This window comes from Sorex araneus, chromosome 6 (genome assembly GCF_027595985.1).
Source record: "Sorex araneus isolate mSorAra2 chromosome 6, mSorAra2.pri, whole genome shotgun sequence".
NCBI lineage: Eukaryota > Metazoa > Chordata > Mammalia > Eulipotyphla > Soricidae > Sorex > Sorex araneus.
Genome location: NC_073307.1, coordinates 44875155 through 44899929, shown reverse-complemented (window position 1 = coordinate 44899929; position 24775 = coordinate 44875155). Strand labels below are relative to the sequence as shown.

General features: G+C 46.1%; 1 protein-coding gene across 2 annotated transcripts in view; it reads left to right on the top strand.

Annotated features, from left to right (window-relative positions):
- DPYSL3 (dihydropyrimidinase like 3) overlaps positions 1-24775 on the top strand; it is a 119114-nt gene that overhangs the window by 77236 nt on the left and 17103 nt on the right. For both annotated transcript variants that reach the window (XM_004618168.3, XM_055143066.1), the window contains exons 2-8: positions 1745-1833; positions 7152-7336; positions 10008-10172; positions 12239-12300; positions 13738-13818; positions 18992-19060; positions 21910-22030. In XM_004618168.3, coding sequence (XP_004618225.2) covers positions 1745-1833; positions 7152-7336; positions 10008-10172; positions 12239-12300; positions 13738-13818; positions 18992-19060; positions 21910-22030 — 772 coding nt within the window. The remainder of the gene's footprint in view (positions 1-1744; positions 1834-7151; positions 7337-10007; positions 10173-12238; positions 12301-13737; positions 13819-18991; positions 19061-21909; positions 22031-24775) is intronic.

Here is a 24775-nt window from a genome sequence, read left to right as displayed (position 1 = left end):
ATTCTCATGCAACACCTTGGAAACAGAAGAAATTAAGTGGCAATTTCCTGTATGCCATCTGGAGCTTCAATTCTCATTTTCTGTCCCTGTTCAAAAGCTTTTGTTTCTAAGTCAGACGTCAGTCTGTGTACTGGCCTTCTTTCTCATAGAGCCTATGGCTCTTTCAAAGTCAGTGCCTGCCTCCCTCACCTTATCTCATGCCTCTTCATCCCTCAGCTCCCTTCCCATGGATCTTTTTCAGATGTTCAAAGAACCAGAAATTATACTTGTCAGGGTTTCTGCACACATTGTTACTTCTGCTTGCACGAATTCTCTGCTCTCAGCCCCATTTAAGTCAATCTTTCTTGAAAAAGCTATTCCAACCTTTTTTTCCCCCAACTTCTCCCCAAATTCTGCAATGCTTCAAGCACTTGTATATTGTTTTATTTGGCTTGTTGATTTGATTGGTTTCCTACTTGATAGATTCCCATTCTAAGTTTTAAAAAGCATTGGCCTGGCACAACACATGTATTGCTCTACCTTCCCTAGCTACTTAATAAGTGTTATGTAATTATTTGCTGAATGAGTGGATGACAGTTGTATGTGTGGGTATGTGGGTGGCTGTATGAGTGTATAGACAGGTGGGTACATGGTTGTATACATGAACAGAAGGATCAGTGAATGAACAGATGAACACATGAATGCATGCATAGATGGATAGATGGGTAGACAGATGGAGATAAATTCTGTATGTTGAATTACTAACAAAACCTACCATACCAGTCTACCATTCCATTTCCACTTCATTCGACCGGGCTTCTTAGAATTCTCTTCTCCCCCTTGAACCCAACAAAGCTATATTCACACCTCATGCTGTAGTTGAAGCGCCGTTTATCAAATGCAATCTATGATCTCTAAACACATTAATTGTTTTCTTTCCTGGAATATAAATATATTTTTATGTTTTTTAAAATAATCTTGGAGTGTTTATTTGATTTTAGTTGGATTAGTTATCTGAATTTTATTTAAGTTGTAATTTTAAAGACTTTTCTCTAGGGTCAGGAATATTGTTCAGTGATAGAGTCTTGCATGTTAGACCCAGAGTTTGATCTCTGGCACTACACATATAAAAATAAAATAAAATAACGAAATAATTTTCTCATAAGAAACAAATTTTTTTCATAATAATTTTTTTGTTATTTTAAATTTTATCAGCGCACACCAGCTTTGCTTAGGGCTTACTCTTGCCTTTTTCTTATTTTTTTTTAGTATTTTATGGTACTAAAGTAATGCATCTCAGAATATAATAAATATAAATCTTATGTATTTCCATTAAATTTTGTATATCTCCACCTTGAGTTAAATACTCTTAACTGTTTTGTCTTTTTTTCTTCTCAAAGTTTTCCAATATGTAAAGCAGCTTTGTATGTGCCAATAATATCAAAAAAAGTTGCTAGACATTGCAGTATATTGTAATATTACTTTAAATGTATAGTGCTTAAGCTGAGTAAACAGTGCAAAGAGTGTTTCTCTGCAGTAGCTCTGATGTGAATGTCTTTGGTAAGTTGCAAAGCAAGGAGTAAAACTCAGAATAAGGATTTTTGTTTAAGGAGCAAACAAGGAAAACTGGCCCCCTAGCAAAAGCACCCTCATTCAATATAGAGTCCATCAACTGTTCCATGTCTTGAGTAATTTGTTCTGAGTAGGATTCTTACCACTCTGAATCCTAGCTGTGAGACTGACTCATGTTCTCCTTCTTTTCTAGAGCGACCGTCTTCTTATCAAGGGAGGCAGAATCGTCAACGATGATCAGTCTTTTTATGCTGATATTTACATGGAAGATGGCTTAATAAAGTAGGTACCTTAGTAAAGTATGAAGCTTTCGCTTTATTCTTTTGCACTCTCTTTAGGAATGCAGAAAACATATTGCTTCTTTTTGATCACTGAACTGGTTTCTCTTTTTGTTTCATTTCTCCTTAAAAATGAGCCTTCAGGGGGCTGGAGCAGTAGGATAGTGAGTAGGGCTCTTCCCTTCACATAGCCAACCCGGGTTCCACGCCCCATACCCCAGATGACCCTCCCCCAACCCCTGCTAGGAGTGATCCCTGAGCCAGAAGTAAACTCTGAGCACTGTCAAGCATGTTCCCCCCACACACAAAATACATACATACATACAGTGTCTCAGGGTCAAAGAGATAGTACAGAAGGTAGGATGTCTACCTTGCATGTGGTCTGCCAAGTTTTACTCTGTGACTCTACATATGGTCTCTTCAGGAGTCAACGCTGGATGTGGCCGCCAAACAAAACATAACTAAAAAATAAAATCAGTACATCAACAGAAAAAGAGTCTTTGTCTTAGGCTTTCTGCCTGGATACATGCAGTGCCTTCAAGATGGGGACTTTCCTGACTTGACCTGGATGACATGAACGGTGGAAAATCTCAGTTCAATCAATTGACGGATGCTGAAGGCTCCTTGGTGCAGTCTGCATGGAGAGGTGCTCTCCACTTGGGGAATGGAGAGATGTGACTTCTGTCCTTAACGTTTCTGGAAAATGTGTGCTATGATAATACCCTAAAAAATAGAAGACTTGTATACTAAGTGCTAAAATGCCTGCAAGAATTTGAATGATATAGTGATGTAGATGGACTTCAAAGAGGAAATCCCTCCAAAGAATAGCTTTTTGGTGGCATGAGCTTTAAAGTGGAACCCTGACTTAGGTGGATAGAGCAGGAGGACATACATTTTAGGCAAGAATTCCAAATGAATGCATTAGGGATGATAACTTACCAAATGATTTGTCAAGTGCCGGAGCAGTAGTACAGCAGATAGGGTACTTGCACACAGACAACTTGAGTTAAATCCCTAGTACCACAGATAGGCCACTGAGCACCACCAGGAGTGGTCCCTGAGCAGAACCAAAAATAAGACCTGTGTACAGTCAAATACCACCCAGTCCCCTCCCCACAAGGAGCCAAAAAAGTTTGTTATAGGATGATTGTAAGAAGCACAGGCATATAAGCTATATATATATATATATATATATATGGTTAAAGCTTTATATATATATAAAGCCATATATGTATAGCCATATATATGTATATATATATATTTGGGGTTAAACCCAGCAGTGCTCAGGACTTTCTCCTAAATCTGTACTCAGAGATGACTCCTGTGCTCAGGGGACCATTTGGGATGCTGAGGATCAAACCCAGTTTGGCTCCATGCAAGGCAAGTGTCCTACTATCACTGCAGCCCCTAGAGGCTTTTTATTTCTCACAAGGATCACCTTCATCACATACAACAAGGTACACCCCTCCACAGATAAGATTTTTGTCTCAAACTGGTATATCCAGCCTATTATTAGTCATCCCTGACCTCTCTCTGTTTTATTTTTATATTGTTCAACTTCATTGGTTAATTTGTGACTAGTTGTAGGAAACCTCATATTCACCTTTGAAAACTTGAGTCAGCTATAGTTTTCTGTAGGTGAATATCCTGTTCCCACCTGCAAATCTGCACTAGCTTCCCTTTCAGTGTGCTTGTGTCAATCATACCTTCACTCTGTGAAGGCCCTTGAGAACATGGAGCACGTCTTGCTTATCTTCATTGTGTTTCATGCTTAGCTCATAGAAACTTGTATAAGTTACATTTTATTGAGTATAAGTGTGTGTGAGGCACTGTGTTCACTGTCCTCTATGCTTTTGTTCAATGTCCTTTTAACCTTATTCATTTAAACTTGACAGTAAATTACTATGAAGTAAGTACTGTGAGTGTTTTATAAGACAAGGGAAGAGAGAAACAGAGATACTAGCTTGCTAACAACATGGTAATCTAATACACTGAACATGTGAATGAACGAATGCATGCAAACAATGCCAGCATCCTGATAAAAGCCTAACCAGGTTTCAACACTTTTCATATTAAGAGGAGAAATAGAAACACTGGAAACTAATCAATATAAAATTGTTTCTCCAACGCTAAACCATAATTGAGTTTACATTTCTCTACTAAAAAATATTTAAAAATAATTTCTGACTTTTTAATGGAAGCAGCAACTCCCTCATTCAGAAGGATTTAAATCTTCTTCATTTTGAGAGAAAAAAGAAAAGTGTGCAGATGATATTTTTCCTTTGTTCAGAGTTTACAACAGTCATCCTTAATTGGTAACAGAATTTTTTGCTGTTGAGTCTTACTATAAACTCAGAATCCATCCTCACGTGGCAATTCAGGCTTCCACGACAAAAGTGAACTTGAATTCTTTCAGCCTTCTCTTTTAGAATAGGTTTGAAGGTCACTTGCCAAAGATACTATGGAAGAAATTCAACCACCCGATGTGTTTTTGTGGTAGAGAAAAAGTTGGATAAACCCGATCTTCCATCACGCCGAAATTTTATATGTTTAACCTCATTCTTAGCTCTGAGCATACAAACAGAAACAGTTACCCTCGTTTATTGTTGTTGTCTGTGTTGGTTGTCTGTGACATTTTTCTGGAATGCCTGTTGCATGCAGTGCCAGTTGTCTTCGGCACTGGGCATGTCTCAGCTGTTTTACATTTCATGGTGAATGGTGTATGTGTGAGTGGGACCAATTATCACAGTTTCTTCCCAATCCCAACAGAACCTGGCAGTGCTTTAGGGGCATAAGCTCTCTGTACAAATGCAGAGGACACTGCCTATTAGGTAATACCAATAACATACAAAAAATCAAGTATTGGGGCAAGAGAGATAGTACAGCAGATAGGGCATTTGCCTTGCACATGGCCAACCCAGGATCGATCCACAGCATCCCATATGGTCCCCAAAGCACCGTCAGGAGTAATTCCTCCTGAGTGCAGAATCAGGAGTAACCTCTGAGAAAGCAAACAAAACAAAACAAAACAAAACCCAAAAAACATCAAGCATTGAATTAGTAAAAATAGAAGAGACTCCACTCTGAGAGCCCCATGGGAGTAGCATGCTCTGAACTATTCTCATTGTGATGTTGAATTCTTGTATGCCTAAAAGTGTTCTGTGGACTTTAGCACATGTTAACCTTTAACCTATGCTGCAACCCTAGAGAGGAAGTTTTTAATTATGTTGCAGATGAAGGAATTGTGACCTGATGGGTCCAATTAAATAACTTGGCCCTAGTTGGAGAGCTCTAACTGACAGAGCCAAGATTGTGAATCTAAATAGACTCTCCCAGAGAAGATCCGATTGACTCAGCAGGGGAGATGGAAGCTGAGCCTTCAAGGATTACTGTGGCCTTGACTGCTTTAGGAAAGAGGGGAGGCATTTCTGTGTCAGACTTGTAGCCAAATGAGTGAAATGAACACACATGCACATACACGCATACATGCACAGCTGCTTATACATACACAGATAGGCGGGCAACTCTTGAAGCCCTTATTTCATTGTCTCTCTCACAGAAGAATCACTAAAGATGAGAAATGGAACTCTAGTATCCAGACTGGAACAGAGTGGCCATCAGTGGCTGCGTTTTCCCTAGAGTGTTTTGAATTGTGCCACTCTGGTATGGCTCAGAGGCGACGTGGTGAAATCAAACTCAGAGATGTCAGGAGGACTTTATTCTATTTTTGTTCCAGAACTCAGATTCTTTTTTGGTGGATCTCTCACTGCCCCCAGAGAGTATCTTTGTTGATGGACTATGAACAAAGGAGGAAGAATTCATGTTACTGGCATCAGAGCCCATGCAGCCCCTAGGTGGAAGATTCTTCATGATAATGTTGAGGCTTATGAATGATAGATAAGTCAGTGGAATCCATAGTGGACAAGTGTAACCAGTTACTCTTCAAATGCAAAGTGTGAATCACACATAAGCTAAGTGAAAGTGAGTGGTCTGGGAGGTGCATTGTGCCAGAAGTAGCTGATTGTCCCTCTGGCCTGGTGTAGTGAGTCTTTGAGGTGCTCACCAGCTTATTCCCCACCTGACTCCCTGTTTCCTTCTCTTCGGGATGCACTGAAACTACCTTAGTGGCTGTGCGCCTGATGGAGGTGTCATCTCTTAGGCTTGAAGCTTCTGTTGAGATGTTGATTCCACAAAAGCAGTTGATTTCCGGAGGGCTTCTCCACTTTTGTTTTCCTTCTGGGAATATGCCTTCAGCTACAAGAAGCTTGGAATTGGGAGTAAAGACTGGAGGGAAAACTGACCCAGGCATTTATTTTTTATTTATTTATTTTGTTTTCATTTTATTTTTCATTTACTCACAGTAGCATAGATGAACCCGTGAGCAAGAGAGTTGATTTCACCTTCCTGCTCTTTGTTGACCTTTTCAATCTTTCCTAACCATCTGTTATTCCACAGTCTTTCAATATTTCTCTAAACGTTATCCCTCATATTAAAGAACAAACTGAAGGTGATAATTAAAACACTGTATCACTGTCATCCCATTGTTCGTTGATTTACACAAGCAGGCACCAGTAACATCTCTGTTACACTCAGCCCTGAGATTTTAGCAGTCTCTCCTTACTCGTCTTTCCCAATGATGGAGGCTCTTACAGGGTCAGGGGAATGAGACCTATTGTTACTGTTTTGGGCATATCGAATATGCCACGGGTAGCTTGCCAGGCTCTGCTGTGCAGGCGGGATACTCTCAGTAGCTTGCTGGGCTCTCCAAGAGGTATGTATATATCTGTTACTGTATTTGGAATATGAGTGCGCCACAGGGAACTTGCCTGGCTCTCCCGAGTGGGCAGTAGACTCTCGGTAGATGTCAGGTTCTCCAAGAGGGAGAACTAGTCTATTAGATGTCGCGCAGCCGCAATGTGGCCGCGTGCTTCCAGAAGCCTGGTTTTATAGTCTCTGGATGTTGGCCGTTGATGGGATTACACAGCGTCAGGGGCATAAAAACACAAACTTTAAAAAAAATTAATGCACACACTATTCCAGATACTCCCATATCACTGGGGTTACAGTACCAAGTCAAAGAACACGGTCCCTCTCGAGTGGAACATTGGATTCTTTTGTATCTATAAAATAATCTTTCATTTAGGTATAATAATATCTGTATCTGTGGATATATGCATACCTTTGTGTCTAGATTGTTGAGCTTGAGTGTCACTTGGAGGGAATTATTTTGACAAATATAGGCCTCAGTGTTTGAAATATTGCCCTACTAGGTTTGTCTTGGAAGATGCTCTTTTTCAATTGCCAGTTGTCCTGTCTCACTAGGCAAATTGGAGACAATCTGATTGTCCCTGGAGGAGTGAAGACCATCGAAGCCAATGGGAAGATGGTGATCCCTGGAGGCATTGATGTCCACACTCACTTCCAGATGCCGTACAAGGGAATGACCACGGTGGATGACTTCTTCCAGGGGACAAAGGCTGCCTTGGCAGGGGGCACCACCATGATCAGTAAGTCCCCAACTTGACCCACTGCTAGTCCCAAGAAGAGAGCACTTAGCTAACACAGCACCAATGGTACCCTCTAGCAACGCCTTGCACATTTCCTTCAGTTTATAGACTTTCCACCTCTAAAATGGGAGTTAAGAAGAATAACTGTATTTAGGTAAGACTTAGGGAAGAGAGTTGTAGGTTCACGCTCGTAAAAGCAGCAATCCTCACTGTGGGTGCAGAACCTAGAGGTATCACTTCTGAGCCCATCCCATATAGAGAACATGGACTTGAAAATGTGGAGAATAAGCTAAACTGTTATTCCAGAATTTTCTGTCTTCCTAAACTTTAGGCAACTTTAGGCAAGGGGAGGCCAGGAGGTAGGGGGTGAGGCTCTTACAGGAACTAGGCTAAAAATCAGATGCTTTTCTCTCTGGGATCAGAGAGAATGATAGTGGAGACTTAGAATTCTTGGGAAATTAGTGGACTTCAGTGGCATGTGGTGCTGGCTGGTCTGTGCTGTGCTCTGACCAATGCATATCTTTAAGATTAGGTAAGTTGTGGGGGTGGTTTTCCTGTGTTCTGTTTTATTTCTCTGGTAACTCTTGCAATTTCAGAGAAACGTAGGGAGTTGCACACCGTTGGCTTACTGAGATAGCATTCCAGGGCAGTCTTTTCTGTCCCAGAGGAATCTTGAATTGGGTGCTCTCCCAGCCCCAACCCCAAACTTCATCAGCAAGAGCACTGTTTATTTCACCCAAGAACACAGATAGCCTGAATTTTAGAATTATTTGTGGGCTTTTGCTTATTGACTCTTTTTTTTTTTGATGGGAGTACAGCAGTATTCAGCTTCAACTGGTTGGTTAGGAAGCTCAGGAAAATTGCATCAGCAGCATAAAAAGTCATTTCAAGGAGATCAAAGATTTTCTCCAGCTGACTTTTAGCCGCTCCCTGTCCTGATACCACTCCTGTAGAACCATATACCACAGGTAGCTCCATGCGTTTATTTTTCCAATAAATGAACTTGGGTAGGCAGCAATGGAAGACTGAAAAAAAAATGAGTGCTCTTGGGGGTGGTTTTCTCTTACTGAACTAGGAGCTAGAGGGGCCCAGCATCCTGGACGTGTGTATCATGCCTGGTTTCCTTTGTTAGGAAAGAGTTGTAGGAGTTAAGAGTTCTTGGTGATGAGAAAAAAGAGCAAGCATACATCCACAAGAGCATACGTGTCTGTAGATAATTAAAAACAGATAAGCAAAAAAAGAAAAGAAACCCAGAAGTCCCATGATTGCTACATTTTGGTTATTTTTCCCCTTACTTAACAAAAATAGAATCATAATAGATGCACTGTGTTTTACCTACCATTTTCTTCAAGTAATACATTGTGGATATATTTTTAGTTTGCTTATTTTGGAGACAAAATCAGCCACTTGATGAAGGAATCATCACAAATTGTACATTTAACCAGATTTGTCTCTTGTTAAAGATTTTTCTTATTTCCAGTTTCCTTACATATAGAAAATATATTGATACTTTCATGGCAGCATTAATTTATCCAAACCAGACTTTGCATATCGTCATGTTTATCTCCACAGGGGTAATTATTCAGTTAAGAATTAAAGTATCAAGCTTTTAAAAAATATTTTTATTGAAGTAACTTTGCGCTGGAATATTTCTAAGTTCTATATGAGTATGATTATAAATGAGTGTCTGTAGAAACTCCCATTGTGTTCACCATAGAGCATCCAACTCCATCCTTTGCCGTGTAGTTCACCCTTTTACCTGATTTACCAACCCCCTGCTCTCCTGCTAAACTCTAATTTGGCCTGAAATCTAATGTTTTTTGTTTGTTTGTTTTATTTAGTATTTTCCCCTTTGCTATTTCTGAAAAGAAAGGCTCTTGCTACTCATTTCAGAATTGTTTTTAGGCAACATATTTCTGTTTATACTTTCCTTAACTGCCCAGGACAACTGTGAGTGTCACTTCTTCCTGTCATCATCAATCCTCAGTGATTTTAAAATTATTAAAAAATATTATTTTAAATTTTTTTAATTACCCATGGTGGCAGATACTGCAGAAGTAGATCTGGATTTGAGGAAACCAGATTTGGACAAGAAATTTACATGAAGACAAGACTTGTGACTGCACATGGTCACTGGTTGTGTCCTCTGATAGACCCCTTGGGACATCATTTGTACACTATAATATCCTACCATCCATAGAACATATCTGACTGGTCACAGCGGTACCCTACATACACCCCTACCTGCCCCAGTAATGGTTCTAAGGGCACGTGGCAGTACTCACTGAAAGCATTTGCAGAGTGCCCACTCATGCCAGGCATTCGCCAGCCCTTTACCTGCATTTTTCCTTTCAATCTTACAACAAACTCAGAAGCAAGGCACTGTTCTTCCCTGTCCCCACCCATTTAATGGGTAGGAAAACTGAGGGATGAAGAGATTAGTCCTTTACCCCCACTCCTATAGTTAAATGACAGTTATAGCATCAGCACCCTTGATGCTGCCAGGGAGCACTTTCTGAAGTGAATTCCACGCTCAGGAAATTGGAACTCTACTGAATACCTCTGGTATTAGTGCTTGTTTCTCGAAAGCAGGAATAACCTGGCTGGGGTTGGGGGTGGGGCTGGACTGAGGCTGTAGCAGGAAGTCACCCCCTGGGCTTCTGTCCTTCAGTCGATCACGTGGTTCCCGAGCCCGAGTCCAGCCTGACGGAAGCCTATGAGAAGTGGAGGGAGTGGGCTGACGGCAAGAGCTGCTGTGACTATGCCTTGCACGTGGACATCACCCACTGGAACGACAGCGTCAAGCAGGAAGTGCAGAGCCTCATCAAGGACAAAGGTGGGTCCCACGTCCCCCTGTCCCTCCAGCTGTCTGTCCTTCCCACACCGTCTCTACTAGGAGTCCGGGAAACCTTGAGCGTCAGTGTTAGAAGGAGGGTACCAGGAACTTGATTTTCTGAGCGGCATCCAGTCAATGCCTTGCAGGGGGTTCCCGAGACAGGGACTGAGATGGGACTCAGAATAATTAATCCCGGGTCCCAGAGCCAGCAAACAGCTCTGTCTGCTTGTTTCCGATGCTTCAAAAAAACTTCCCATTTCTCAGAGAAGAAACTAGGAAAATGTGGCATCTTACTTAAGGTCACGTAGCTACTAGCTGAGACTGGGAATTCTTAACCTCCATCAATTTCACCCCAAAGATTTCGCCATTATTAACATAAAACATTCTAATCTTGAAGAATAGGTGAAAATGTTTGCATGGTGAAGACTGTTATTTTTTTTAGAGGCTAGGAGCTTAGGACATAAAACGTGTGTGTGTGTGTGTGCGCGCGCGCGGGCGCGTGCAAAGAGAAAATGGCTTAGGTTTCTACTGTCTTAGACTCTTCTCTCCCTCTTCATGTGTTTTGGTGGTCAGACAGACCTTTCAGGCACATACCCCTGCCTCCTGTCTGTGCAGTGATTTACACTGTGCTGGCAACACAGTGGAAAAGCATCCTGGGGGACTAGACTAATGGAGTGAAAGGGATATATCTGTGAGCAACCAGGGCAGAAGGAAGCAGCCCCATGCATACACCCAAGGCGGTGCCACAATACCCAGAGCCATCCCCAGCCATCCCCAGGAAGTAATCTGGATGCGGATGCTCTGAGTTGACTGGAGGATGCTAGGGGTGAGGGGGAACTACGCCCTCCAGGGCCGAGTTCTCTCCCTGTCCTTACCCACTGTGCTGTATCTAGTTCTTCCTAATACGGAATGCCAGCTTTCTTTCTTGCTTCTTCCTTTAGCTTTGGGCACCTCAGCTGGGTAAGACAATGGAATGGCTTTAACACCCTCTTCCTTCCAAAGGTCCCCAGCCCTTCCTTGGGAGAACCTGAAGTGAAAAAAAAAAAAAAAAGGCTTTTTTTTCAGAACCTGAAAAAAAAAAAAGCTCTGGGCTGAACCACTTTAAGTAAGAAGTTCTCCAATTACCACCCACATTTGGCCTGGAACACTGTGGGCTGAGATGGCCCAAATGGTTGGAGACCAAAATTGCCCTCTCCTCAAAATGACTCTGCTTCCATACATTACTGTATTAATAATTGATTTGGACTGAAAAGTAAAAACGGCTCTTAGAAGCACTTAAGTGCAGACCCTGCACAGGCCGCAGGTGAGGCAGGGCCTGCGTTCAAAAGGCTCAATCAGACGGACCCTGTGAGGCCACTCCTGAGATGAGCTCTGTGTAGAGAAGTCTCTGCTCTGCTCTCAGTGTGCGTCAGTCTCCTGACCAAGTGTGCATTGCGCTTTTTCTGTTTCCACACGAGGAAAGTGAGGCCCCAGGGGCTGGAGTGATAGCACAGCGGGTAAGGCGTTTGCCTTGCACGTGGTCGACCCGGGTTCAAATCCCAGCATCCCATATGGTCCCCTGAGCACCGCCAGGGGTAATTCCTGAGTGCATGAGCCAGGAATGACCCCTGTGCATCGCCAGGTGTGACCCAAAAAGCAAAAAATAAAAAAATTAAATAAAGACATCTACTTTAAAAAAAAAAAAAAGAAAGTGAGGCCCCAGAGCTTAGGGATTTCAAGCTCATTGAACTCATTGAGCATCTCCTTGCCATGGGATGTGTGTGACAGTGGTTCTCGGTGATGCATGCTGAGTAGGGCAGTACCTGAGCTTACAGACCCTCTGGGAGGCCGGAGGCAAGAAAGAGGCCCCAAGCACATTGTTCTGCTATGGCTTCACTTGGGAACTGATGAGTTTGTCAGGCCGAGAGGAAATAGAGTAAAGCCTTGTGTCACGTGGGAAGTATCAGCCTGTGTCAAACCGGAGCCCGTGATGCACAGGGCCATGGGCAATGACAGTGGGGGTGAAGGTCGGAATGAGGTGGTGCTGATGTCCTTCTTCTACTTTCTTCCCTTCCCTCCACTTGCAGGAGTCAACTCCTTCATGGTTTACATGGCCTATAAGGATTTGTATCAAGTGTCCAACACTGAGGTAATGATGCCCCATTGCTGTGTGGTTTGGGGTTTCTGGGTGGGGTTGCCGTTTGTTGCTGATGGTCTTGGCTCTTTTGATCTGAGTCGCTGTGGTCACTGTGAGAGAGGGCTGGGTCAGAATGCCTCCAGCACCCTCTCAGCTCATGTTACTTTTTTTGTTGTTGGTGGTGTTATGTGTTTGCTTTTTTGACCTTTCAAGCAGTGTTCAGTGTGTCCTGGGGGCCACTCCCAGTGATGCCTTCCAGGCCAGTGGTTCAGTGCACCCTGGTGGAACCTGGGGGCCTTCAAGGATGTACCCAGCGGGGCTGAGAGGTCTCATGATCCTGGGGATTGGCACATCCAGCCCTTAGAGCTGTCTCTCTTGTCCACATGCTGCATTTTAAATAAGGTATGGGGGGGAGGGTTTCCTGTTACCCAGCAAGCAGGAAATTAGAATTTTCACCCATAGCAGCTGTCTCAAAAATAAGAAGAAGGGCCAGGGATATGGCTCTAGGGACAGAGGTCATGCCTAGCATGCTTGAGGCTCAGAGTTAATCCCTGGCACAGGGTGGTCCCTCAGGTATTCCTGAGTGGGGTCCCTGGTGGCCACCAGATCCAAGCACTTCAGCCAGTGTCCCTCTGTAGACTCCACACCCTCCAGGAGCACAGGGACAGGACAGAGGACCCTCTCTTGGGGGTAATGTGCTAGTTTGCCTCTGAGTCTCTCCCCAAGAAAACTGCGACATGTATTTGTTGTAGTCAAATCTTCTATTTTCAGGGAAAATGCAAGACATGAATTCCCAGGTCTCCTAAGAGGTACAAGAGTAAGTGCAAGGAACTAATTTCCGTTAGGAGAGCAGGGATGTTATCCCCGAGAGGTTATGTAAGAGAAATGGCAGCTATTGGGTTAACCTCCAGCCAGGCCTTGGGGACTCCGGGGAGGCTAAATGGAATAGGTTAGGAGGAGTGTGGTGACTTTGTTTAGACTCCCTGTCACCCCTTCTCTGGGTTCTGAAGCTTAGTGGGGAATAATTCATTTAAATCTGGGGCCAGAGGCAGCGTAGTGGAGGTAGTAACACTACTCCTTTATTTGCCCAAGGACACACCACAGAATTCTCTTCAGAATCCTTGGGACTAGCACTTCCCCTTGGCAAAGATTTTATTTTTGTTCTCGTCCCATATTTCTCCAGGTGTATCCTATTATTTTGTTTTGTTCTGTTTTTAAGAGGGGGAGCCACACCCGGCAATACTCAGTACTTAGTACCCGCTCTATGCTCGGAGTTTATTCCTATAGGGCTTTGGGGGCCATCCATGTTGGGCATAGAACTCAGGTCAACTGGGGACATTGTTTCCTGTCCTCTCTCTTCAGCCCTGTCCCATTCCTTACACCTCTGACTCTAGTGATTGGCTTTTGTGTGTGCCCTGTGAAGATGACAAAGACTTGTTTCTGTTTTAGCTCTATGAGATCTTCACCTGTCTGGGAGAGCTGGGCGCCCTTGCCCAAGTCCACGCTGAGAATGGGGACATCATCGCCCAGGTAACTTCCGGTGTCTCCTTGCTTCTTCAGTGTTGTCTGAACCCAGTCTGTGAAAAGCACAGCACAAGTATTCTGCTCCCTGCTCGGAAGTATCATTGTCACTTTACGGAGGGTAAAGAGGGTCAAAAAGGTCCTGTAGGTGAGTGAAGGAGAAGGAAGGAGTTAGCAAAAATCAGGCCCATGGGAGATTCAGAAAATGCTCCCCATTTCTGATGAAGTCAGCTGGTATAAGAACATCACTAGTTCCTCTCTTTGAGCATGGATCCAAAGGACATACCATTGTCTGTCCTAAAGAAAAATTCCAACACAGCATTTCTCAGAGGACAGACATCATCGAATCCAGGACTGCAGAACTCAAGGCCTTAGATGACAAAGGAGTCAGCTCTGGCTCTGGGAGATTGAAGGTCCTCCCTGTTTCCAGAAACCAATATTGGAAACCCAATATTGAGAAACCCAAGGAAAGAGTGATGGAAGCAAGGGCCCCATGGCCCAAATGGCGCATGTGAAAGGAAGCAGAAACAATTCTCTCTGCAGCTCCTGGCTTGCTTGAGGGGCTCCCTGCACACATGTGTCTGAGCAGGGTTTTGGCTTCTCTCAGAAACGTTCTGGATGAACCTCTGCTCAGAACATGCAGCCAGGAAGATGTGTGCTCTCTCGGTCCAGTTGATTAACAGCAAGAAACCATGAATTTTTGTTTCAAGGAGTGTTTCCTTGAACCCTTGGTGCTAGGCACTTGACTAGAAGCGTGAGCCAGAGCAGCTACGTGCCCTAGCTGACACGCACTTGAGCTGTGCCTGCAGAAGTTGTCTGGGGCTCAGGGGCTGTGGTTGGCCGGAGTGCAGGAACGCTCTTTAGGCTGGTTCTCCACTCCAGCAGACACCATCAGGAGTTCCATGTGGTACTTTGGGCACAGGAAGTGCTCATGTGTTCTCACGCTTCCTCCCGCCCTTTAAAGATGGCTGCCCCTCTCCTTGTTTTATAGATGAGGAAGCTAAGAAGGATTAGGTCCCTAATCCAAGCCTCCCAGTCAGCAACGGGGAGAACAGGTCTTAGCTCCTCAGAGAATAAGGCTCTATGGACATAATCACTCAGAGACGGCACGTCTGGGCCCCTTGTTCCTCCCCAGCCTCAGGTGGGCTGAGAAGGAATGCCCAGTGACACGGGGCGCCTGGCGGTTGGGATTCGGGGCTTGTCTGCTCATGGAAGGAGTGAGCTAAGTGTGAGTTTTCTCTCCTAATGTCTAGTCAGATCCCTGACAGCTTTCACCTACAGTCCCCCACACATCCAGAGTTAATGAAATCATTTCCCAAAGAAGGTCCAAAAGCCTTGCTCCTGTGGAGTTATTACATTCTGTCAGGCGGTCATCTCCCCTCCGCTTCACTCTGGCCACCGCCAGAGGTGCCGGCCTCCCTCAGAGGCCCTTGGAACCCAGCCCCCTGTTTCTTCCTCCTTGGCCCCCGGAGCCCTTTGCCAGCACCCTCTGTGTGTCCTCAGCTGGACACCCCCACCACCTCGGGAAGGTCTGTTCTCAGTCAGGGAAAGAAGTATATTTTCCACTTGGATGAGTTTCTTGTGTGTTTATTAAATTCAGCTTGAGCTGGAAGATCTTTATCACGTTGTCTCAATCAGTGTTTTCCAAAGCTGGTAATTCTACCCCCACCCACCCCTCCAAGGGATTGATGTGGGGGGGGCACTGGACCTCTTATGAAATTGGGGGGGGTACACTTTCTCTTTGTGTGAAGAAGGTCGATTCCTAGGAAGAGCTGAGTGGTCTTCTTCCCGAAAGGCATACTAAGTCTGGAAGCTTCTAGCATAAACAGAGCCCGCTGCTGCTCTCAGGTTACGGCAGCATGTTATGCACAAGTCACTAAAAAGCAAAAGGAAATCTTGTGATGAGAAATCATTGAAAGTTCCAGGCCATCAGGACAGTTTGATGCAGTATAGCATCTTTTTTAAATTTTTATTTACTTTTTTTTTCCTTTTTGGGTCACATCCGGCAATGCACAGGGGTCATTCCTGGCTCTGCACTCAGGAATTACCCCTGGCGGTGCTCAGGGGACCATATGGGATGCTGGGAATTGAACCTGGGTCAGCCGCATGCAAGGCAAACGTCCTACCCGCTGTGCTCTTGCTCCAGCCCCAGCAGTATCACATCTTTAACCATTCCTCAGACAAGTACTCTTGCAGAGGGAAGATGAAAAAGTCAGACTCCATCATGAGTGAAGGGGAAAGGCGGCATGACCCAAAGATGGTGCTGAAATTCAAAGCTCCCAGTGCTCTAAGGGGCTCCCGAGGGGAATGGGTCTCTGGGCTGTTCCCAGCTCCCAGCCGTGGGAGTAATAGGGCTTCAGGAGCCAGGGCCTCAAGAACACTCCCTGGCCAGGGTCTCCTCCACCCAGAGATTCTGGTGTACCTGGGTCAGTAAGCAGAGTTCAGACATGCAGGTCTGGGGCCCCGTCTCCTGGGGCTCCTGCCGTGCCTGCAGGCCCTGGTCCCTCGGCCTTCCTCCTGTTCTTGCTCAGGTGGACAGAGTCAGAGCATCATCTGAGACAGAGGTCTTGGCTCTCATCAGCAACCTCAAACCTGTGTGGCATTTGGAATGAAAATTCCCGAGAGTAGAAAGAGGTGTCATTCCATCCCTGTTCTATGCAAGGAAACTGCTGGAAAGAAAAGGGGAGTCCGTGTCAGGAGGAGTCGGTCCTGACATCTCCTCCGTTCTGTACCAACAGAGAGACCATCTTACTTCTCCAGGTTGCTTATACTAGCTGCATCTTCCTTCCTACTTTTTTTTTTTAATGAAAAAATTTTTTTTTCTTTTTTGGGTCACACCCAGCAATGCTCAGAAGTTCCTCCTGGCTCTACACTCAGGAGTTAACTCCTGGCGGTGCTTGGGGGACCATATGGGATGCCAGGGATTAAACCTGGGTCGGCTATATGCAAGGCACTGTCCTATCCGCTGTACTATTACTCTGACCTCTCTGCTGTTTTTTCTTTTTTTCAAAGTTTTATTTAAAAGATTTTTAAAAAAAGATTATTAAAAGCACAACCAGGGGCTGGAGTGATAGCACAGCGGGTAGGGCGTTTGCCTTGCACGCGGCCGACCTGGGTTCAATTCTCAGCATCCCATATGGTCTCCTGAGCACCGCCAGGAATAATTCCTGAGTGCAGAGCCAGGAGTAACCCCTCTGCATCGCCAGGTGTGACCCAAAAAGAGAGAGAAAAAAAAAGCACAACCAGAGAAAATGAATAAATAAGCCTTTCTTTTCAGGTCAGAGGAACTGCTTCCTTCCTAGAAATCTCAGTGCCAAAGTGAGATGACCCTCAGCATACCACCCTCCTCCCTCCCTACCTCCCCACCCCCCACCTCTGTGGCTCTGGTTTATTTATCTCCTTCATCTCTGCTATCACCTGCACAGTGGGTCATGGGAATAACTCCGGTGTCTTTGCCCCTGAGGGCCTACCATCCGGCCACCTGCTCCATCCAGAAAGCCAAGCAGGAGCTTAGAACGGATCCATTAGCTCCGTGAGGATGGCCGCAGTTCAAACACAACCTGATTACACAGATTCTGCCCAAACTTTGAACTCAGTGATGCTGTTTCGAGGCAGTACTTCAGTTCAGTTATGAATCCATTTGTTTGAGCGATAAATTCAAAGCAGAAAAATAAAGCCAGAGGGGCCTATTAAAATATAGATTCTCAGGAGTTAACCCAATATTGTCTGATGTGGTGGGCCTATACAGTTGGGCCCTTGTAGAAGTAGACCAGGAGGTTGTGATGGGGTTGAAGAAGGGTGGCACAGTGTTTGAGAAACATCTCAGGACTGGAGATGCCAAGAGGGTGGGGGGGAGGGGACAGTGTCATTGCCTTCATGCAAGAATTAAACCTAATCAAGGAGCAGGGACATTGGGTTGAAGAAATGGGTTTTGTAATTTGTGAATGAATATGCAAGTGATTCATAAGCCTGAGTACCTTCAAGGACATTAACATCCAAGGAACTGCACAGTCATTGAGCAGCTGCGACTTGATGCATGATTTAGGGAAAGAGTTGTTTCTCCAACCATCATCCTTTTCATGGAAAAAGTTACTACCCATAAATGTTTTGTTACTGTCTACTTAGCTTCTTTCTTTCTTTCTTTCTTTCTTTCTTTCTTTCTTTCTTTCTTTCTTTCTTTCTTTCTTTCTTTCTTTCTTTCTTTCTTTCTTTCTTTCTTCCTTTCTTTCTTTCTCTCTCTCTTTCTTTCTATTTCTCTCTCTTTTTCTCTCTCTCTCTTTCTTTCTATTTCTCTCTCTTTCTTTTTCTCTCTTTCTTTCTTTCTTTCTTTCTTTCTTTCTTTCTTTCTTTCTTTCTTTCTTTCTTTCTTTCTTTCTTTCTTTCTTTCTTTCTTTCTTTCTTTCTTTCTTTCTTTTCTTTTCTTTTTGGGCCACACCTGGTGGTGCTTAGTCCTTCCCCCTGGGTCTGAGCTCAGGGGTCACTTCTGACAGGCTTGGGAGACCATATGCGGCTCTGGAGATCGAACCTCTCCAGAGTTGTGTGCAAGGCAAATGCCCTACCTGCTGTACCAGCCCCTCTACTTGACATTTTTTTTAATAGTTTTTTTTTTAATTAAAAAAGTTTTATCAAAGCACCATGGTTTACAACATTACTAATAATTGAGTTTTAGACATACAGCATTGCAGCACCAGTCCCTCCACCAGTGTCCCTGGGTTTCCTCCCATATCCCCACCCCGACATCTCTCTAAGCCAGTCCTCCTGACAGGCACCTTTCTAAGTTCAGTTGTAAATGTTTGGGACTTCTTTTATGTTTGTTTTTGGTGGATGCTCGATGGTGCTCAGGACTTAATCCTGGCACTGTGCTCAGGGATCACTTCTGGAAGGCTTAGAGGAATGATATGGGCGCCCAGATATTGAACCCAGGTCTTCTGCATGCAAGACCAGTGCCCTACCTGCTGTACTGTCATTCTGGCCACTCTACTTAAGTTTCTAACTTTAGACTATTCTTTGCTTTAAAATCCCAAGTAGGAATGAACATATTTGTTGAACATATGCATTTTCATGGGTTTTTTTTTTCTCCTTCACATGCACACATCTATGGATTCAAACATAACAGCATAATTTTTTGACTCTTCACTGGGGCTCCTCTACAAACTGTTCACCTCTTCTTCTCTCATTCTAGGAGCAAACCCGGATGTTGGAAATGGGAATAACTGGCCCAGAGGGGCATGTACTCAGCAGACCAGAGGAGGTAAGTCTTATCCTTGGTGTTGGATGGGGTATCAGGGAAGTTTCTCTTTTTTCCATCCTTAGAGACTCAGCCTGGCCCAGGGTCTCTGCCCATTTATTTGAAAGTTTGCCTATGACGCAGACCCATGCAAGGTGGTGAGTTTGTGAATACCAGACTGCAGGACTGGGATATTTCTTCCAAAGGCCACTTCTGCTTGACCCCGAGGAAATAAGAAAGGAATGCAAGGGTAACGCATACATAATCTCGCTAAAGATAACAGAGCTAGCAGAAGTTTCCAGACAGAGCTTCAGGAGGCATGTTGGTGACTATCTAAATCTTTCTTAATCAGTGTGAACCTCAGAGGCATTTCCGCCTCCATTCTTACTCCTTGCTTTACTGTGAGTCCTGCAAAAGAGAGGTTGAGGCAGTTTGTCAAATCCATGTTGGTTATACTCCAGGGATAAAAGTGTGCCACACGTAACAATGACTGGTGATTGCTGTCTGTGCTTAGCAGCTAAGGAGAGGATGGGCGACCACCAGTGACTGGTTCTCTGTCTCTGAGGCATCAGCAAGCTTTGCTACTGGCACAGGGTACCAAGATGGGCATCTGCTGTCCATCTGACAGGGACCTAATTGGTGTTGGGACAAGCCTGGCCTTGGAACTTGGATCAAGTTCAAGACAGCCCATGTCGTTCAAGCACCCGCCCTTCTGATTATGCAAGCCTCAGATTCATCAGCAAATAGACACAGGATTCGGAGCTAGGAATGCTCGAATTCCACTTACTGCTTTCAGAGTCTCACAGGTAGAGAGAAAACTTTTCTGATCAGAAAGGCACAGCAAACTTTCCCAAGTAAAACATATGCTCTTTAGTTCCTGTTTGAGGAGGGTAGATGGGAAAAATAATAAAAGAAATTTTTTAAAAAGTGAGACAGCAGAAGAACATCAGTGGCACACCCAGAAGAGATTCTTTTGTGTCTAACGATGTCTGTGTGGCCAGTTGAAATGCTTATGTGATGGATTGGAGCTACAGTCACAGCAAGTCCCACATTAGGGAATATTGCTCCGCCCAATACCCTGCGACTTGCATGGTCTCAGTCTTCCCTGCCACTGTATCGGGCAGTTGATGCTCCCGTTACCTGCAGGGACTCGGCAAGGGGCAACCAGCATCCTGCAAGGCTTGGAAAGTAGTTTGCATGGTATGAAGAAGCCCACGGTGATCAGCACCACTGACAAACCTTCTCTTTAAACACTAGCCACGGGGGTCACCTGGTGTTACTGGGGAGCTGTCCTGGCCAGGTAGAGCAGCGGGACGATTGCTGGGCAGAGCTATTCTTGTCCCTTGCTTTATTTATTCAGCCCCCTCCTCCCATGTCGCGTCGCCTTGTCTACAGGTCTCTGTATACCGTTGGAAGCCCTTTAGGGGGAAGAAGAAGGGTGATGTCACCTTCCAGAGATAGTCATGTTGGCAGGGTGCTAGCAGAACGAGATCAAAGGGGCCAGGACAGCGTCTGGGCGGGCAGTGAAGTGGTTGAGGAGGTGTGAGCAAGGAGCAGCGGGCACGGGGGAGCCAGGCCCTCTTCGTTCAAAGCACAGCCAGAGACACATCCAATGATGCTGTGCAGAGAGCCAGGCTGGGCCCCGGGCCCTCTCCCCCGGCTCCCCATATACACAAGTGCACCAGGACCCAAGAGCAGGGGTACATCAGGAAAGTGGCCACCTTCACCCAGCTTGGGGGCCTCCAGAGTCTCAAGGGGCACAGCATGGCTCAGGGGACGCCAGAGTCTCATGGGGCACAGCATAGCTTGGGAGATGCCAGCTGGACCAGCCAAGTTGTTAGCATCTGTCTGCTGAACTGCCCCTCACCTTCCCCCATGGCTGTGCTGTATTTCACAACCTTGGGCATCTGTGCATTCTTTGGGATATATCTTATTTTTTCGTTTGGGGCCCCAGCGGTCAGTGCTCAGGGCTTCCTTTTGCTCTGCACTCAAGAATCACTCCTGGAGGTGCTCTGGGGACTGTGTGGAGTACGAAGGATTGAACCCAGGTCTGCTGTGTGCAAGGCAAGCACTTACCTTTAGTGCTATTGTTTCTGCCCAATTCGGGGTATATATTAGTGTTTGGCTGCATAGACAAAGCAGAATGTCCTGTCCCTGTCAAAAAGGGACCCTTGCAGAATGAATGGGAGGTTGCCAAGGTCTCCACTCTGGGTGGAAGTGGGCTGGCTTCAAATTTGGAGCAACACCGGCTTTCTCACTGGTCAGAAACCACGATCAACCGTGAGACCCGGAGAGGCTGATGGCCTGATCAGGAAGAGCTTTCACCCCTAGGCAGCCCCTCCCCTCCCCTGCATATGACAGACAAGGAGACTCAGGCTCTGGCGGGTTGTGGAATGTTCCAGAGGTCACCCAGCTGCTGTTTCAGAACCAGGACTCAGGCCTGGTTGAAGGCCTGGGAAGTGCCTGAGCTCTCGCCCCTGCTCCGTGAAACTTGTCCTTTTGCCTTAAGTACACTCACCTGGGGTGGGGAGCCTATTTGAAAGCTTGAGTCCTGCTTCAGGGTGCGACAGAGGAGCACAATGCCCCAAGGTTTTAATGCAGAGATGCCCGTGGATTATAAGAAAGTAACTGGAATTAGCTGGCCTGAACCCCTTGCTGGCCCCATCGGTGTAGCTAGGTTTTAATGCTCAGCTGATTTCACAATCTACAGGGGGATTGTGTGTCGGCAGGGTCTGGACCCTGGGAAGACAGGGAGCAGAGGCCTGGACACACCCAGGGCACAGCTGAGACACAATCTCTGAGATCAATCCAGATCTGATGAGGGCATCCCTCGCTCCGCTTGACTCCTGGGCACTCTGTGTGTTTGCTTGCAGCTGGAAGCCGAGGCCGTCTTCCGCGCCATCACCATCGCCAGCCAAACCAACTGCCCCCTCTACATCACAAAGGTCATGAGCAAGAGTGCAGCTGACCTCATCTCCCAAGCCAGGAAGAAAGGTGACTATGGCTGGGAAACCCCAGGGTTCCACCCACCGCACCCTTCCCCGCCTTAAAGGGTGCCTGTGTCGCTCACTGCCTTCCTTTCCTGAAAGCCCAGTTTGCACATCCATGTGGATCCTTTCCGCCTATCAGTGTGGATGCCAACAGGACCCCAAAGTTGCTCCCAGTTGGCAGATGAGAGTACTGAGTCAGCTCAGGGTTTTGCCTGAGATAACACAGCTTGGATCTGTGGTTTGGAGAGCGGGTGGTACCTCTTTCTCCTTCTCCCCTCTTTGCTCTTTCTTTCATCTCCTGCCCTCTCTCTGAGCTGGGATTGTGTCTGAGGAGTTCCTTGCTCCAACTCAGAGTAAAACACACATAGCTAAGTCATTCTGTGACACAGAATTAAAAGAAGTGGATGGGAAGCCCTTGTCTGGACTCCTTACCATTAACAGCTCACTTGATCACATCTCGGTCCCCCTCTCCATCCATCCACCCACCTCGATTTCTCCAATGCATCGTGGAAACATCAAGACAAATGACTTCAGAAAAACAGGACTGGTTGTGGGTTTCAGGAATGGCTAGATCAGGGAGTTAGAGCCCTGCCCTTGGGACTCTTCCCCTCGTATTCCTGCCTTGGTGCGGCTTTCCTCTCTGTTGACTTTCTTCTCAGTGTTAACAGGTCTAGGATACACGCCTAGAGGGGCCTGCTGGAGAGGGGCTGGAGGAGGAGGGAGGGCCCCTCTTTCCCACCAGCTCAGGCAGAAAAGCCTCCCCAGGGCTGTCTCGGCCCTGCTGTAGGTCATGCCGTCCCCCAACCCGGCGTCAACTCTGAGGCAGAGAATTGGGTTAGCAGAATTGAGTCTAGACTGAAGGCTAGAGTGAAGATGCCACTGCTTGAGCCAAACAGTCAACACAGGGTGTTTTGGAAAGGGGGGTCAGTGGTCCCCAGCACCTCGCTACTGCCGTGGGCTTCCGGCCCAGGCCGCCCTTCCCACCGCTACTGTCCCATTGCCACTTCTCTCCAGCTGCCTTTGGGCATTGTGTGCTGGCCTTCTGTTCACCTCTATTCTTTTTTTTTTTCTGTCTCATTTTTTTTTCATATTCAACAACTTTTATTGGATCACCGTGAGATACAGTTGCAAACTTGCATGATTGCGTTTGCTTCGAACAATACTCGAGCACCCATCCCTCCACCAGTGCACATTTGCCACCATCATTGTTCCCGTGTCCCACCTGCCACCCTCACCCCACCCCACTCCCTGCCTCTGTGGCAGGTACAATCCTTCTTACTCTCTCTCTCTCTCATTTTGGACATTGTGACTTGCGATACAGATGCCAAGAGGTCATCGTGTTTGGTCCTTGGTCTACTTTCAGCACACATCTCCCAACTCTCCAATCATCATTTACGTACTGGTCCCCGTTCCGTCCCAACTGCCTTTTCCCCAGCACGTGGGACTGGCTTTCAAACCAGTGTGATCTTCCTGGCCCTTATCTCTACTGTCCTTAGGTGTTAGTCTCATATTATGCTACACAAATGAATGCAGTCATTCTATGTCTGTCCTTCACGTCCATTCTTTTTTTTTTGCTTATTTTTTTTTGGGGGGGGGTTCACACCCAGCGATGTTCAGGGGTTACTCCTGGCTCTGTACTCAGGAATTACTCCTGGTGCTTGGGGGACCATATGGGATGCTGGGGGTTGAACCCGGGTCGGCCGAGTGCAAGGCAAATGCCCTACCCACTGTACTATCGCTCCAGCCCCTCACATCCATTCTTCTCTGAAGCTTGCTTTTTTGGCTTTTGGTTTCCATTCTCAACACACAAATGGCTCTCTGACAGCACTGGGCAAATGGGCAGAGTGTGGTTGCAAGGCTGGAGGCATTCGAGCCCATGTGTGTCACTACCCTGCACTCTGGTCATTGTGGTAGTCAAGAGGCGGGTGATGGATCCAGCCTCCAGACCCCAAACATCAGAGCATGACGGTTAAAAATAGCCCTGGCTGCCTGATGGCTGAGTTCTCAGCCGCCTGACTTCTGGCAAGGGGAGGCCCAGTTCTTGGGGGAGGGCATCTTCTTAATTGTCTAGACAGCCTTTTGAACTGGTCAGTCCTGCGGAGCCTCCTGCCTGGCCCCGCGCTCAGCAAGCCTGCTGTTTTCTCTCTCAGCTTTCAAATATCCCAGCGTGACACCCTGTGGTTGCTCCATGGCGATGAGTCACTGGGAAAAACCAGGAAAACAAGCCCATGTTTCTTACCCATTCTGGGAAAACAGCAAGGAAGAGAGGACAGAGGGGCGGGCAAGGGAGGCAAAAGAAAGAACAGAAAACAGAGAAGGGGAGAGAGAAGAGCTTTAAAGAGGAAGAAAGAGAAAAGAGTGTTCACGGGACACCCCCCACCACCACCACCCACCCCAGCCTCTCCTCTTCAGCCCCAGACCTACTTTTGATATTTCACTCTTGTGCCATCTGCTTATCCCTGGCTCCTTTCTGCTTGGAGCGTTCTCCCAAGATGACCCCAGGACCTCATGGAAAAGGGGTTTCAGTTACTACTGAGACTCTGGGTCTTCCTATAGAAGAATTCCTCCCCAGTCACTTTCTGGCTCATGATTCCGCAGCCTGGGAAGCCGTCCCGCTGTGTCTCTAGGTGGAAGGGAGACATTTTCAGTGATGAAAAGCTGGTGGCACCCCCTGAATGCACCGGCACTGCCTTGTCAGCGGGAGCTCTGCACCCAGGGAGATGCAGAGAGCACGGCAGCTTCCTCCCAC